General features: G+C 37.7%; 1 protein-coding gene across 1 annotated transcript in view; it reads left to right on the plus strand.

The window, feature by feature from the left end:
- LOC126336368 (dehydrogenase/reductase SDR family member 11-like) overlaps positions 1–18,214 on the plus strand; it is a 58,667-nt gene that overhangs the window by 32,397 nt on the left and 8,056 nt on the right. Inside the window, exons 4-5 of the mRNA XM_049999974.1 lie at positions 7,163–7,292; positions 14,485–14,637. Of these exons, the coding sequence (XP_049855931.1) occupies positions 7,163–7,292; positions 14,485–14,637 (283 nt within the window). The remainder of the gene's footprint in view (positions 1–7,162; positions 7,293–14,484; positions 14,638–18,214) is intronic.

Here is an 18,214-nt window from a genome sequence, read left to right on the forward strand (position 1 = left end):
CAGATCTGGTTCACCTGTCTTCCCAAGTATACCGGTGAATGTTCTTACGTTTAAAAAGGGGGTATGTGATTACTAAGCCCATACTGGTGCAGAAATCCAAGAGTTGTTTCCCGTTCCTGTTGGCCTCCATATCCTCTCCAAATTTACTCATAAACTTTTCAAGCCCTTCTGTTCGATTTCCAATCCTGGCATTAAAATCACCCATGAGCAGAACACTACTTGTCCTTTACTCTAACAGCTGCATCACTGAGTGTGTGATAAAAAACTATCCATCTTATCTAGATCTGTCCCTTCACAATGCGAATATACTGACACAGTCCTTAGTTCTTGCTAGACACTGTCAAATCTATCCACATAAGTTGTTCGTTTACATACCTTATTGCAACTATGCTGGGTTCCATTTCTTTCCTGATGTAAAGCCCTATACCCCATTGTGCTATTCCTGCTTTGACTCCTGACAGGTAGACCTTGTATTCTCCCACTTCCTCTTCTTTCTCACCCTTTACCCAAAAGTCACTAGGAGCTAAAACGTCAGCTAAAACGTCCAACCCCATCTTACTTGCAGCCTCTGCCAGCTTTACTTCCTTCTCAGAGTAGCCCCCATTGATATTAATAGCTCCCCATTCGTTACCTTTCGTTTGCCGAGTCGTATCTTAGAGGTCCCTGGTTTGGCAATTAGAGGTGGGACTCCGTCACCTCCAAAGGTCCGAGGCATTTTGCTCTGATTGTTGCCAGCATCATATTTAAAGTACCAGGGAAGCAGGTTGCTAGCCTTACTTGTTCTGGGTCCCATTGAGTTTTACCCCTAACGGTTGATGGACTAACCGGTGAATTTGGTAGTCTTTGCTGTTTGAGCACAAAGGTGACCACGACTCAGAATATACAGAATCGGCGTGGACAGAAATGTGTGGAAAACACTGCCAAGAAGAAGGGACTGGATGATAGGATATTGTTAAGAAATCAGGGACTAACTCTCATGGTACTAGAGGGAGCTACAGACATTAAAAGCTATATAGGAAGACAGAGAATGGAAGATATCCAACAAATAGTTGATGACGACTCAAAAAGAAATGATGTAATTTTTTAGATGCATAACTCCCTTATTTCAAGCAAGGCTGAGTCGCATACCACGATATTATAGACATCTCAGAGAGGTAAGAAAAATAGAAAGATGAGAAGACTGTCACTTTCATTGTGATCTCAGTTCTCTGAGACGACCTGAACACACAATGGCAGGGCTCCTCCGACTTATAGCTAGCCCTGATATATGTACCCAGCCCCACGAGGTGTTTCAAATGTCAGTGATCTGGCGACACAATGGTGAGTTGGGGAGGTGAAGCAGCTTGCGGAAAACGTGAAAAGGTAGCCAATGAGTGACACTGACTGATCATCTCCAGCAATATGCATTAACTGCGGTGGGAATCACCCTGTCTGAAGCTGAGATGGGCAGATTTTCGCTCAGAAACGAAAAATTCCCGAAATGAAGGATGGAGTACATCCTTTCGCTGAAGCCAAAAAGAATATAAAGCAAAGAAACCTCCGCTCTTGCTCTTCTTTAATTACTTTATGAAGAAACCTGTGTGCAAGTTAGATACTATGGCACAGATGGTGTCGAATGAACTATAAACCACTACCAGGACTTGTAGTTGCACCTGTACATGCCAAAGTAAACATCACCACTGTTACACATAAATGTTATGAACTGCATCACATATTGAATGTTACACCAAAATTATAACAGAGAGTCCAAGACATTGTCATTTTACAGCAAAACTGTCAGAAATTGCCCCATATGTCACTATGTTACAGCAAAATTGTAACAAATTATATACTATATAACTATGTTACAGAATGATTTTAACAAAATGGCCTCCTACGCCATTTTTTTACAGCAAAATTGTAACAAAGTGCGTGACACATCGCTATGTTCCAGCAAAATTGTTACAAATTACCTTGTACAGACCAATGTTAACAAAGTTGTAATAGATTGCTAATTACAATGAAGATGGCAGAATGTACTACTGGGTCAATGATGGTCGTTATAACCTTGGCAATACGGCTACATTTCACTGGATGCTTAGTGGATACAGTTCTGGTGGCAATGATGGTCAGGTGATGTAGTGACTGTCATTAGCCCAGATGCAATTGGGACAATTATTGTCAGCTGATATGGGGAATCACAGCACATCAGATATCATTGGCTGCAGCAGTGAAGGTCAGTTAACATAGTTACAACAGTTACCCCACTGAATGAGACTACCATTATCACAAATGCATTGTGATGGGTGCCACAACCAGGCAGTGGGTATCAGCTATTGGAGCTCAGTCAAACAAAATCTATACCCAACTTGAGACCTTGGTGACTAAGCATATATAGACATCTTAGCACACAATCTCTCTTAAAAAATCATGTCATTTCCAGATACACCTCCTACATTTAAAACACATCTCAACTTGTGTGAAAGTGTGCTAGCTAATTATATTCCCATTTGAATTAGTAGTTTTTTCTGTATCATTGTTACGAATTTGTTATGAAGTCATTATGGAGAGGGTGTTTCTCACATTCACAATTTTTTAACTATATGATTATTTTAGTGTGTACTAGATTTTATAGGGTAGGAGCCTATAAAAACACACACACACACAGCTTCTGAACTCCCTTCTTCTTTTTTTTTTTTACAAAGTACTGCATGTCCTGTATATATGTTTCATAGTGTAACAAGATGCACATTACTTAGCGATTTCGTTTCGTTTGCAGGACACATGAATAAGCTTAAGTATAATTGTAATTCCAGACCCACATTTGGTGAGTTCACGCCTATAAGCATGTATTAATGCACTGCATTCTTCATTATAATCCCTTGTGTGTTCAGATGTAGGTTGTGCAGTTTGATGTGTAAGTTTCGTCCATTTGGACAATAAAGTTCCAACAAAACTGCTTAGTCTTCTGTCGGTAAATCTTTTTATGGGATAGCAAGTATACATTACATTCTTAAATTTTCATTGTTGCAGATGTTTGGGCTCTGTTTCATTGATGTTTTCACCATATGAAAAAAATTGCTAGAGCAAATTGTATGTTGTTATAATTCCTCTGCCGGCCGAGGTGGTCTAGCGACTGTTACGGTCGCAGGTTCGAATCCTGCATCGGGCATGGATGTGTGATGTCCTTAGGTTAGTTAGGTTTAAGTATTTCTAAGTTCTAGGGGACTGATGACCACAGATGTTAAGTTCCATAGTGCTCAGAACCATTTGAACCATTTTTTTTTATAATTCCTCTGATAGGGGTTGTGTATTTCTGCTAAGCATTAGGACTGAATTATCATGTAATGGCTCCCATTTAGTGACAAACACTTTCACCATACCAACTGACCATCCTTGACCCAATCAATAGCATCTAGTGTAATAGTTGCAACCATTTCAATTGACAATAATTGAACCACCCTACATAATTGAGGTTTATGGTGAATACCATTATCAACTGACCACAACTGCCCCATCCACTAGCATGCTAGTCACCATATCAGCTGGCCAACATTGTTCACAAATGAATTAAGTTTAGTGTCAGTCACCATATCAACTGACCATTGTTGATCCCAAAATGGTATCCACCATACTATTGGAGTTATGCCTTTCACTATTATTGTGGCAATGGTGTCCATCATTTCACCAGTTTTATCCAGTATATGTTTGTGATGATTGGTGTAAATGTTAAAAATTAATGTATGCAACGTTGATGTATGGGATATAACATTTTGTAGGGCTATTTGTTACAACTTTGCTGTAACATGACAATGTATGCAGCAATTTGTTACAATTTATTTTGATATTCATCTGTAACCAAATATAAAATAGGAAAATTGCTACAATTTTGTTGTAACATGGTGATGCGTAGGACAATTTGTAACACAGTGATGTACAAGGACAAATTGTCTTGTAGTTTACATTGTGCAATAGCACTAATTGTCACTATCAGCAGAGGCTGACAAACGTTTCTTAGTTGAGATATAGAATAATATCATAGCATGGGGATCACTACAATCTTTATTGAATTTGATAAACATTTTAACTAACCAAAGACACATTTTTTACTAACAACATACACAATTTAGACATGGTAATGACATTCTTCTCATTTATACAAACGGAAAATTATTCTAACTGTAAGTTTGCATTAAGCCATATGTTGGATTATTAGAAGTTTAATATGTGTTTTGTAAAATTACAAAACAATTCTGTATGTATTTTGATAAGTAAGACAGTTACGTTTTTTTGGAGTAAGAACGAATTTTCGTTCATGATTATAAATCTGTAAATACCCTTGCATGTTAAGATAAGCAACCTGCATTTGTTTTGTACTTGTAATCTTAACATATTACAATAAATAATTTTTTGGTGCGCAGATAATGCTTTTTAGATCTCGACTTTTCCTCTCTGTATGTGGAAGCTTGCTCCATAATTCTCTTTGGCCATGCTATGTTATGACTACAATCTGTTTTTTGTGTATTATGAAGTTATACTTGCGTACTACGAGAATATAAAGCTTAAGTGAAATAACGAATTAAACAATTTGTCAAAATGCATTATTTTTAGTACAGATTCCTTTGGTAAAGTGTTGGGAAACGTGACGTCATTGTACTGAACACCAGTAGAACAAAACTGCAGATATGTCCAAGTGAAAAAGTCATCGGAAATTTGAATTAACTAGTCAACAATATTGGTTATATTTTTAGATTTAGAACATGATGCAGTCTTTTCTTTCCCCCTAAAACAGTGCTTGGTGGAATGAAGCATTATTGAAAAACACCTACAAATGTTTATCCCCAGTAACATTATACCTCAGATTAAATGTTAACACTCTTTACATTTTTCACGGATATTTTGGCACTCACTTTAAATATTATGTTGCTAGTTTATATTCACATACATTGTAGAAGTGGTATTACTGGACGTTACATCATTTACATATTGTAGATGTGGTAATAAGAGTATGAAAAATAAAAGATGTGTACATACCTCATGTGTCTTTTACATACCTTCCTTTTAGATATGGAATTAATGTTGTTCACCAGATGTAATGTGACTGTGTGCATAAGTGTGTGTGTGTGTGTGTGTGTGTGTGTGTGTGTGTGTCGGTATATATCTGTGGCTATATACTTTTAATAAATTATGCTGACAGTCTGGATATAGATACATTTAACTTATTGGCTCCATTATGCTTTATGCCAAGTGTCGTACAAAGATCCAACAAACTCTTTGACAAGTGCTGCTTAATTTGCCAAGTTACATTGGTTTTAACTATACCTTTATATTTTTTCATAATTTATCGATTGATTTTAAACATGGTGCTGTATTCATTTTGGGTGAGTATGTTTCAACAAGGCGAAGGTGGAGATTCAACAGCTATGTTGTGATTAGCTGCTTCCTTTTAATGGTCAGTAGGATACTCTGATGTCATTGGCTGTTTCGTTTGATTTGCCACAGTTGTTCCAAGATAAAAGGTGTGACTTCTTCACTTGTGACATCATAGAAACGGATTATAGCTTGTGACGTAATGGATATGGTAAATGACGTGTACATATGGCTGCAGGTTTGTAAAAAAAGTGCTGCAGAAATACCATATACATCCTACTTAGATCTATTGTTGGTTTTCTGGGTGTATCACAGTTTCATCAGAGCTATGATTTGCTGGCACTCTTCAAGGATCCTTTGAGCTACCATAGCAGTTATAAGTCATGACTCCAACTGCACATGACTGGAATGAGAAGTTGGACTTTTGAAGACATATGTGATAAAAAGTGCAGGAATCCATCATGAATAAAACATATACAACGTCTAACAACAAGTATTGGCTTATATATTCGCTTGTTAATCGATATCTCGAAATACCGATAGGAGGAAGTAAATCTTCTATTGTCATTAACGAGACAAATTGCGAACCAGTGGGAGAATAATACTTCTCACAAGGGTACATTACTGCATACTTGGAGCCATAATTTATAGACCACTGCAATATGACACAGACAAAGTCGTATCGAGTAGGAGCATTGATTTTGCATTTAAATTTGTGTTCAGTAGAATGTGTTACACGTGTGAGTCATGTGAGAGATACATTAAAGACAAATTGTACAAACACCAGAATGCAGTTCCAAGAGTCCAAGTGCATGAAAAGCACAGTAATTGAGAAAAGAATGAAATAGGTTTGGAACTCATCTCTTATACCACTCAGTCTGAACGTTGTGGACACACGAAAGGAAACTAGGGAGAAATTAAGGGAATTAAAGTTCAGGCAGAAGTAATCCACATTTACCATTGGAACTGTAATTCGGTTGGAGACAGTAATGGGAGATAAGTTAAATTGAATGGTTTAGTGTCCTCAAAAATTATAAGGTAAAAAGAAATGAAAGTAAAACATGGGTAATTGAGGGTATTCGAATTAAGTAAAACGATGCAGAGAGAGTTAGGTGATAAGACAAGATACTAAACGTAGTGGACAAGTTTTGGTCTCTGTGCATTCAAATAGCTGATGACGGCAAGGGAAAAAAAGATCTTTTTAAAAAGAGAAATATGTTGACATAAAGACATAAATTTGGGCGACAGGGAGATTTTTATGAAAGTATTAGTTTGTAATGTAGCCTTGTGTGTACGAGAAATGTGGGGAACAAACAAATAAACGATGATGATTAGTAGATGGTGTTAGTAATCAGCCAATACTACGTCGAATTTTGGAGAAAAGAGGTTATTGGAATTACTTGATCGAAAGAAGGGATAGATTTATAGGAAGCATCGTGAAGTATCAAGGAATTAGTAATTTAGTATTTCAGCACAGTGTAGGGGAATCAACATTGTAGAGCAATCAAAGGACTGAATATAGTAAGCAGGTTCAAGTGGATATCCAATTTAGATTTCGCAGTTATCCTGCTATGAAAGTACTTATATAACGTAGAGTAACATGGAGAACTGCAATAACCATTCTTCAAATTGATGACTACAACAACACCTGATATACAAAAGTGGAATATTAGACCTATGTCTCTTTATTTGAGAAATGTTTTAGTTGTCTGTACAGGCCGCTCTAGAGTAAAGTATCAGAGTGCAGCTTTTCTCCTCATAAGGCAGTCAGTTACTATGTCTGAGTCTTGCAACTATCTGTTTTATTTTCCAGCATCGCAGGACACAACCCGCCTTTCATAGCCGCAGGAGCGATGTACAGTGCCAGCAAGCATGCAGTGAAAGTCTTGCTGGAAGGGTTGAGGAAGGACCTCATGGCCAGGGGTAGCAAGATACGAGTAGGGGTAAGTCACCTAATATAGTCACAACAATGCAGCAGATGGGTACACACCCTGCAATTGCACTGAGTGAACCTGCATAACGCTAGGGCAGTCTGAATTGTCATTTTAATATTCGTTCCGCTTGCTGTGACGAATCTGAACTGGTTGTACAGCTTAACACATAGCACACTAGTTTGTAAGACAGAGAAGTGAACTGGAGCCCAAAACATATGGTGGAAACAGTTATTCTTTCTTTTCTTTAATTTTTTTTCCTGAATAATAGAGTGAATCCAGGAATGCTGCATCTAATAAGAAAATAGAAAGTAAATCAATAATGTAATTTATTCAAGACAGATATTGCCAAAAATCTGATGAGCAACGCCACTGCAAGAGGAAGCACTCTCAATATCAATCCCAGAAATTGAGGAGGAAGAAGGTGACGAAGGAAAGAGCAAATAGGAAGAGACAAGCAATTCAGCCACTGCTACCATATTTTAAGAATTTAAAATGTGCTTTTCCTATTTCAAAAAGTGGCAACCTGGGAAAAGCAATATATCAGAGTGGAGAAGACAGTATTTTCAAATGGGCTCGTTCTAATTTTATCTCGTTCTCTTGCCTCACTTCAGAAAATAATTCTTTGCATTGGTGTAATATTTACGAAAATATTACTATTCTGTAATTTGTCTTATTTGTAATGTAACTATTGATAATTTTCTCGTTTTTCTATGTTTGTCAACATTTTCATCTCTATAAATATTAGTAAACAACAGTGAGACAAAATTTACTATTTTACTCATTACTGCCTAGAAGGATTTGCTTTCCTATAGTAAAGTAAACTGAAATATTATTTATTATTTACCCAAATCCTTAACAAACACATTTTGATAGATAATCTACAAACATGTGTAACAAAAACAAGCAAAAAGTTAATGTGTATATTACCACGAGTGGTGCCAACCACAACATTAAAGACTTTTCGAGTAAACGAGTAAACTCACTTCATAAATTTGGTTTCAGGTCTCTATCATAAAATTAAATAAACAATTGGCTAATTATTAGCAAAAACAAAATCTGATGACAGTTTCAGTAGGAATCAACTAAACTGTACACAAATGTGCGCAACCAAAAATCAGCAAATTATAAAATTACATTACAAAGACTCGAATAACTTTATGTGACAATAGTGCCGAAAGTTACAAAACAAGCAGATGATAAAATCATAACATTGTACCGTTTAAAAGAATTTGTTAAGTGAAAGTAAAATAGATTTTGTATTTGGAGATAACTGTCATCAAGGAGTGTGACTGAATGAAATTTCAAATTTTTGTTTTACACCACAAATAGTCGTGGGGCCACAATCACTCAAACAACGAAATTTTTAAAAGATTACATAACTAGTTTCGTCACACTGAGTTATCATTTTAAAATGTAATAACAAACCTGGAAAACTGCCTTAATAATTGCAACCACACTTCTTTGAAATATTACGAAGAATACATTAAAACCTTAAACTGAAGCAAACCCTTCTTTGAAATATGATGAAGAATACATCAAAACCAGTAAACTTATGCAAAGTCAGCAGAAATGGGTCACGAGACGTCGCGACAATTTTTGGTCGATAAGTCATTTCACACTTTAATGCAGTGTAGATGAAAACTGCATCTGGACGAAAGGTATTACATGAGTAGCCCCGATGCAAAAATAGGTTTCAGTGCGCAAAACCCGCTATAAACCTTTGAAATTGGCTGTAGAAGATGTTGTTTGGTTTGCAAAAGCCGCTAACTGCACGTTGTCTTCGGGTGCAAATTCTGCTAAATGGCCAAAATTTGTAAAACCTGCGAAGTTTAATAGGCGTCGCAGTTGCTGTACCAGGTCCTGATGCAAGGAACGCGAACTGACACCAGAGTTACCAAACTAGGCATTCAAAGCTACCTCTCAGTGTGATACGATTCGAAGGGATATTTTTCTCATTCAGAGTTATCTTGGCTACGCTGTGTAACGAACGTGTACGCAACAATGAAGCTCTCGCTGCCGATGACTTGTTGAAATATGCGTTAGTGAGCACAGTTCAGCTGGTCAATAGGATGTTTGTTGATGTATTTGCGTGAGTCTTTTGAAGAAAACAAGTTATTTTGTGGGCGGCTTATATGCAGCAGATGGTACAAACAAAGTTTGCGTAATTGAAACAGTAGCAATTCCACAAGAGGTCAAACCTGTCGTAGCAGTTGCAAATGACCAGAAGGAGGGCGAAGGCCCCTCATGAAAAAGCAAGAGGCAGCCTGATCAGTGAGAGAGAAATGTTACCAGAAGAAAAATGTGAGAACATGAAAAGTATTACTAAAGCAATATTATACAAAGAGTACTGTGTTTACACTCATTGTTATGACATACGTGGAAGGATTACAGAAATGTATTGATAAGTGGCATTTCCAGATTCAGAAAGCAAAAAAAAATCGTGTTCTCGAAAAGCACAAACAAGATGATTTCTCTAGTTCGTGGAGAGCCGTTCTACAACTTTGAGGCTGGAGACGGGAAGAGTATCCTGAAAAGGAAACGGCCAACACCAATCACAGCTGGAATAAAACTTTCAGAAGCCAAACTCGGAAACATCAAAAAGCATTTATAGCTCCACTTTGGTGAAGACCAGGCGACCAACAGCAAACTCAAATTCTAATCGAGGTTTTACACGAGCAGGCAGGGACGCCGCTTCATCTGAAGATGTGGCAAGCGATTTTGAATTAATGGATAGTATTGAGGTCGAGGACACTTAAAAGCAATTTTCAGCTCATTTCATTTTGAAAAACATTTTGTTGCTATTTTAACTAAGATGTAACTTTCCGCCAATTTTATTATTTTCCAAAACATTTTCGGTGTTTTACTAAGATGCAATTACAAGCTTATTTTATTTTCTGCTATATCTTTTGATGTCAAAAACGGAATTGTGTATTTATTTGTAAAAAAACACAATGTTGAGCATTCATGTCTGTTCTCTTTCTCACATTAAATAAGTCAGTTTTTCCCGATAAAATATTGTTCCCTTCTTATTTTTATAAGCCAATTTCGTGGGATTTTCAGATTTCTCTTTGATATGGAACGAATTGCTTTTATACTCGCAATAAGTAAATTCTGCCTTATGTCATTCGTAACTAACACCAAATAGCGGATTTTGCAACTGCATATTTTTTAATACGTAACTAGATCGATACATTTGCAAAATCCACTAACTGCATAAATCTGGTGAAAAAGCAGCTAAGTCAATAATTCACTTACAATTTTAACGCATAGAACACAGTTACAGATTTCAGCCATTAATACCGTGTAATTAATAAGTTTTTAACTATTTTTAAAAAAGAATTGAATTCTTGAACTCTAATAGTCTGGATGAGATGAGTTTTTCGGGATATCTCAGTTTCGCTTATCATGCAGTTAGCGGCTTTTGCATCTGCGTGGCACATATATTGTATTGTATTACGTCCTACAGTGATGCAACGATCATTTTTGTGTTAGCCCAAATGGGAGTCCATCGTCTTCGTAAGATTTCTCTAGGAGGACACAGTATGATTGCGTGCTGTGTTCTAGGTTTGGGCTTGCTGCACGTTACAGGAGTGGCACGTGTGATCCTACCTTTGCAAAATGATCGTTGTATCGCTGCATGATCGTATCGTAATGCAAGAGTATATAGTGTCTTTCTTCCCCTTGCAGTTTTCATCTACAATGCATTAAGGTGTAAAATGACTGATCAAATAAAAATTGTCATGACGTCGTGTAACCCGTTTCTGCTGCCTTCTCTTCAGTTTACTGGTTTTATTGTATTTTCCGTAATATTCGAAAGAAGTTGCAAATATTAATGCAGTTTTCAGGTTTGTGATTACAATTTGAAAATGACGACTGACTGCGGCAGAAGGAGTTACGCAGACTTTTAAAAATTTCGTTGTTTTTGGAACTCTGGCTTGACGAACGTTTATGATGTCAAATGAACATTTTAAATTGGAATAGATTTGTTTAGGTCACTCTAATGGTAAATTTGAAAATTATAGCTGACACTCTTCTATTGCCATACATACACGAGTAAAATTAATGTCTTCTCATTTTAAACCTGCGATATTAATATCTTTTATACTCTGGGCAAAAGTTTGTTATAACCAACATGTTGTTGTTGTTGTTATTGTTGTGGTGTTCAGTCCTGAGACTGGTTTGATGCAGCTGTCCATGCTAATCTATCCTGTGCAAGCTTCTTCATCTCCCAGTACCCACTGCAACCTACATCCTTCTGTATCTGTTTAGTGTATTCGTCTCTTGGTCTCCCTCTACCATTTTTACCCTCCACGCTGCCCTCCAATACCAAATTGGTGATCCTTTGAGGCCTCAGAACATGTCCCACGAACCGATTTCTTCTTCTAGTCAAGTTGTGCCACAAACGTCTCTTCTCCCCAATGCTATTCAGTACTTCCTCATTAGTTATACGATCCAGCCATCTAATCTTCAGCATTCTTCTGTAGCACCACATTTCGAAGGCTTCTATTCTCTTCTTGTCCAAACTATTTATCGTCCGTGTTTCACTTCCATACATGGCTACACTCCACACAAATATTTTTAGAAACGGCTTCCTAACACTTAAATCTATTCTCGATGTTAACAAATTTCTCTTCTTCAAAAACGCTTTCCTTGCCATTGCCAGTCTACATTTTATATGCTCTCTACTTCGACCATCATCAGTTATTTTGCTCCTCAAATAGCAAAACTCCTTCACTACTGTAAGCGTCTCATTTCCTAATCTAATTCGCTCAGCATCACCCGACTTAATTCGACTACATTCCATTATCCTCGTTTTGCTTTTGTTGATGTTCATCTTATATCCTCCATTCAAGACACTATCTATTCCGTTCAACTGCTCTTCCAAGTTCTTTGCCGTCTCCGACAGAATTACAATGTCATCGGTGAACATCTTTTATTTCTTCTCCATGGATTTTAATACCTACTCCGAATTTTTCTTTTGATTCCTTCACTGCTTGCTCAATATAGAGACTGAAAAACATCGGGGAGAGGCTACAACCCAATCTCACTCCCTTCCCAACCTCTCCTTCCCTTACAACTGCCATCCGCTTTTCGTTCATTTTACCCGTGCCACCTTCAGAATTTGAAAGAGAGTAATCCAGTCAACATTGTCAAAAGCTTTCTCTAAGTCAACAAGTGCTAGAAACGTAGGTTTGTCTTTCCTTAATCTAGGTTCTAAGATAAGTCGTAAGGTCAGTATTGCCTCACGTGTTCCGATATTTCTACGGAATCCAAACTGATCTTCCCCGAGGTCGGCTTCTACTAGTTTTTCCATTGATCTGTAACGAATTCGCGTTAGTATTTTGCAGCCGTGACTTTTTAAACTGATAGATCGATAATTTTCACATCTGTCAACACCTGCTTTCTTTGGGATTGGAATTATTATATTCTTCTTGAAGTCTGAGGGTATTTCGCCTGTCTCGTACATCTTGGTCACCAGATGGAGGAGTTTTGTCAGGACTGGCTCTCCCAAGGCTACCAGTAGTTGTAATGGAATGTTGTCCTTCACTACTTCATCCCTCAGAGCTACCCATTCGTCTTCTACTGTATTTCTTTCTCCCATTCCTTTCAATTGTTCCCTTATGCTCTCCCTTAAACTCTGTACAGCCTCTGGTTTAGTCAATTTATCCATGTTCCATCTCCTTAAATTACCACCTTTTTGTAGTTTCTTCAGTTTTAATCTACAGTCCATAACCAATAGATTGTGGTCAGAGTCCACATCTCTCGCTGGAAATTTCTTACAATTTAAAACCTGATACTTAAATCCCTGTTTTACCATTATATAATCTACCTGAAACCTGTCAGTATCTCCAGGCTTCTTCCATGTATACAACCTTCTTTTATAATTCTTGAACCAAGTGTTAGCTATGATTAAGTTGTGCTCTGTGCAAAATTCTACCAGGCGTCTTCCTCTTTCATTTCTTAGCCCCAGTCCTTATTTACCTACTACTTTTCCTTGTCTCCCTTTTCCTACTGACAAATTTCAGTCACCCATGACTATTAAATTTTCGTCTTCCTTCATTACCTGAATAATTCCTTTTATTTCATCATACATTTCTTCAATTTCTTCGTCATCTGCAGAGCTAGTCGGCATATAAACTTTTACTACTGTGGTAGGCATGGGCTTCGTATCTATCTTGACCAGAATAATGCGTTCACTATGTTGTTTATAGTAGATTAGCCGCACTCCTATTTTCCTATTGATTATTAAACCTATTCCTGCATTACCCCTATTTGATTTTGTGTTTATAACCTTGTAATCATGTGACCAGATGTCTTGTTCCTCCTGCCACCGAACTTCACTAATTCCCACTATATCTAACTAACTTTAACCTATCCACTTCCCTTTTTAAATTTTCTAAACTACCTGCCCGATAAAGTGATCTGACATTCCACGCTCCGATCGTAGAACGCCAGTTTTCTTTCTCCTGATAATGTCATCTTCTTGATTAGTCTCCGCCCGGAGATCCGAATGGGAGACTATTTTACCTCCGGATTATTTTACCCAAGAGGACACCATCATCATTTAACCATACAGTAAAGCTGCATGCCATCGGGAAAAATTACTGCTGTAGTTTCCCCTTGCTTTCAGCCGTTTGCAGTACCAGCATAGCAAGGCCGTTTTGATTAGTGTTACAAGGCCAGATCAGTGAATCATCCAGACTCTAGCCCCTGCAACTACTTAAACGGCTCTTGCCCCTCATCAGGAACCACACGTTTGTCTGGCCTCTCAAGATATACCCCTACGTTGTGGTTGCAGCTACGGTACGGCTATCTGTAACGCTGAGATACTCAAGCGTCCCCACCAACGGCAAGGTCCAATATCACATCGTAAAATGCCACAAGAAAATTAAAACGATAATCGGGGGTCAAGGTTTCACGTAGAGTGGGCGCTGTATGAAAATTTTAATGGACCCCTGGCGGGGAAAAGTGGTATTTTTGACACATAAGAGATTCATCTATTTTGTCTCTTGTAAAAACTCAAAAGTTTTGCATACTTAGTTTTGTTACACCTGTATTTTGCGCTCATATTTATTGCAAAATTGCATCATTTTTCAGCTTCGTGTTATAACTAGAAGGGTATTACACCGATTGTTGGTCAAAGAACAAATATTAGTGTAGCTATGCTACTAGTAACTGGGTAATGAACGTTTCATTGCAGCAAATTTCGCCTGGTCTGGTTGATACCGAAGGACTGAGGAGATCGTTGCCGAAGTTCAACTTGCCCAAAGAAGTAAAAGAGTCGCCTTCCTTGGATCCAGAGGACATTGCTGACGCCATTGTTTACATGCTGTCACGGCATCCACGTGTTCAGGTCAGTAGTGCTGTTTGCTATCACCTGCAATCCTGGTATCACATTCCGACTAACTAAATGAAGCCATCACGGAACAGCTCTGGTATCAAGACCAGTCGCATAAGAGGGAACACTTAACATTGCGGCAGGCGGACATCGCACTATTCCGCTATCAGACGCTTGTATTGCATGGTGAATAATCCCCTGTTAATTTCTTCCCCTTCACTGTTAACGTACGTGACTCCATATACCATTTACTGCTGTGACATTGCTAATTTCAGATCGAACAAGAGCAGGAATTTTTTGACTGAAATTAAAGGCAGTTTTGCAGATGATACACTCTGCATATTTTTACAAAGATCCTACGAATTTAGCATGTATTTAAAAGATTTACTCCATGTACCAATAATCATCGTCATTCCGTTTCATACTCAATCTTAGCAGGTCCACGAACAGACTCTTACCGTGCTGTACTGCCAGCCGTTACACCCCGATCGCCTTCTGCAACCATCAATGTCGTCCTCACTGCGTCCTTGTTAGACAAAGGTGTGCCAGATATGATGGAAGACGCTATTTTCATTCTAAGCATACTGGAAGGTGACGTCAAAATGACGTATAATCTTCCAACACATTTGTCAACAGCTGTCCAGTTTCTCGGCCACATTGAGAGTTTTATGGAAGACGTCCTTTTGACGTCACTTCTCAATAAGCTTCGAGTCCTTCTAGTAGATATGACACGTCACTCACCAGAGCTAAAAACGAAAATTATCAAAATTCTCATAACTCGACGTGTAAGGATACGAGATCGTCATAATGCACCTTGTTTAGAAACGCTTCACTGCCCGTTAGTCTAGCAACACTAGAGCAAACCGCAACCTGGAGTACGGAGTTAATATTTCGCCTAGGCGTCAACCTATGGAATACTATGAAAAACTGAAAGCTTTAACCACACATCGAATGCACTGACTACGTCAATAGGGAAGTGTACCCCCTGTTTATCGCCGAACGAATGTGTTACTTTTTAAATGGCTTCAACACTGTGTTGTGTTAGGAATGACATCTGATGATATAACATCGCCAGACCAGGCTCTCCTATTTGAAACTTGTCTCTACATGACGCCAGAGAGTGTCGTGTGATAAATTCAATTACAGAAAGATAATAATAATGCGATGGGCAACAAGTCGAAAAATATTGTACTTAAAAGTTATCAAATTTTTTTGTTTTCATCAGATAAATCTTTGACTTAAACCTGATGCTGTGCCAGATATATAAAATGTCACAAGGTACTTTATTAATTTTTTTACCAATCAAATGAAATATGTCAATCCAGAATAACTATGTCTACATATCTTCACACTATCACGATGTCAAAATGTGATTCTTAGATTATATTTAGTTCCCTGATCGGTACCTAATAGACAGCACTCACGAACCTCGATACGACCAGTTTTAAATGCAAAATTAAAGGAAATTGCCTTCTTTGAAATGTAAAAAGTAAACGGACCCTCTTTTATACTTTCTACACAGGATCATACAACGCACACAGTATTAATTGCAATAGGAGTGTTAGGTTCAACACTACATCTATTAATTCCAGTTATTAGCAAACATAAAAAATTAAATTCTATAATTCTCTTCTTTTATTTCATCAAAACAAAATTGTGTCGTTCTAGCATTTATATATTCCACATTAAACATTAAATACAGGCTACCTTCAATATTTATGACCATAACACACTGGTTGTATCGTAAATTACTGGTCAAATATCTTCTCCTTCTACATTAAATAAAAGTACAATGAGGGAACATTATTAAATCCATATCTTACAACGCTAAAGATACACGTTTTCTAATTCACATTTCACTTTGCATTGCACGTTTGTAATACATAGTATACAATTCATCGGGTATTCTTTGAACAGTTAGGGCGGAACTTTTTCTTACTTTCATTGGTTTACAGCTTGAAAAGTGCTACCATCTGTTGTTCTCTATAGCGGCACGCAATCCTCTCACCTTCCACAATTAATTCCATTTCTTGTCCTTGTTATCGGAAGTAAGTACTTTTCTCTAGAATTCGCTTGGCTAGAAGGAGATTACGTAGCAATTATGGAAATAAATTATACGCTTATGCGAGGGCAGTTACATTCTCCACTGCGTAGACAGAAGACAAAGAAACATAAATTTACAACTTTGTATGTTTACGCATTCGTGTTCACGGCTGTAGCTTGTTACCACATGAGTGTTTTCCGCAACATTCTGGACGCCGTAGATGAATAAAGACGTGAAAGAGCTAGAATATTCCCTTAAAAACGCATGTTAACACATAGTCTTGATGTTTAACATCTTTTAGTATTAACTTATGGATTCGAATTTCAACGTACCCACTGCTTGGATTTTAAATAAAAATCGAAGTCTTTCTATACCTGCAAGGAGGATCACATGTTGCAAACGTCTCAGGCACATGTGCTGGATGAAACCTAAATTGCATTAAAAATTTCATCATCTTTCATCTTGTTCTTCAAGCATTCCTCAAGCCACTTCTGGGGTCAATCCTGTACTCAGACTTCCGAGGTCTTCTTTGCTAGAGTGTCGGAATACCGACGTTTTCAGTGTCAGCCAGCTTCCAAAATACATGTAATATGATCACTCCATTCTCTCCTGTATTCCCTTATTCGTTCAGCACGTTGTGTACGTTTAATTCCTTGCGGAAATCTTTGTTTCTGATTATGTCTTTTCTAGACAACCTCTCACACAGCTCGCAAGAGCCTCAGTCCTCTGGTCTAGGTCTGTAATCGCCATTCTATTCAAACATTTTGTCATTGTAGCCTTCCTCGAATTGTTTCTCAGAAATTTTTGTGTTAGGGCAAACGTATGACTGTACTTACTCTTTTTTTTATCGTGGCGTCAGAATCCAAAAGTCTGAATACACTGTAGATATTTGAAACCTGAAAATTGCGTCATTTATGATTTATTAGCACTATTTTGGATCGTACAGAATTTTTATCCACGATGTCTATAATATTTGTTTTGCTTTTCGATATTGATAATTCATTACCTTGAAACGTCATTTTGAATTCGTTGTATAATTATCAAATCGTCGGCATTCGAATCAGAATTTAAGATCTTGTCAATAATAAAACAGAATATAGTTGTTGTTTGATTGTTTCGCTCTCGTCCGTGTTGTTGTTGTTGTGGTCTTTAGTCCTGAGACTGGTTTGATGCAGCTCTCCATGCTACTCTATCCTGTGCAAGCTTCTTCATCTCTCAGTACCTACTGCAACCTACATCCTCCTGAATCTGCTTAGTGTAGTCATCTGTTGGTCTCCCTCTACGATTTTTACCCTCCACTCTGCCCTCCAATACTAAATTGGTGACCCCTTGATGCCTCAGAACATGTCCTACCAACCGATCCCTTCTTCTGGTCAAGTTGTGCCACAAACTTCTCTTCTTCCAAATCCTATTCAGTACTTCCTCATTAGTTATGTGATCTACCCGTATAAATATTGAAAACAGTGGAAGTTACACAGGTACCTTGTCTCATCTCTCTATCACAATTTCATTTGTTATATCGCCGTTTAGGTGTAAGTTTGGTAGCGT

This window comes from Schistocerca gregaria, chromosome 2 (assembly GCF_023897955.1).
Source record: "Schistocerca gregaria isolate iqSchGreg1 chromosome 2, iqSchGreg1.2, whole genome shotgun sequence".
Classification (NCBI taxonomy): Eukaryota; Metazoa; Arthropoda; class Insecta; order Orthoptera; family Acrididae; genus Schistocerca; species Schistocerca gregaria.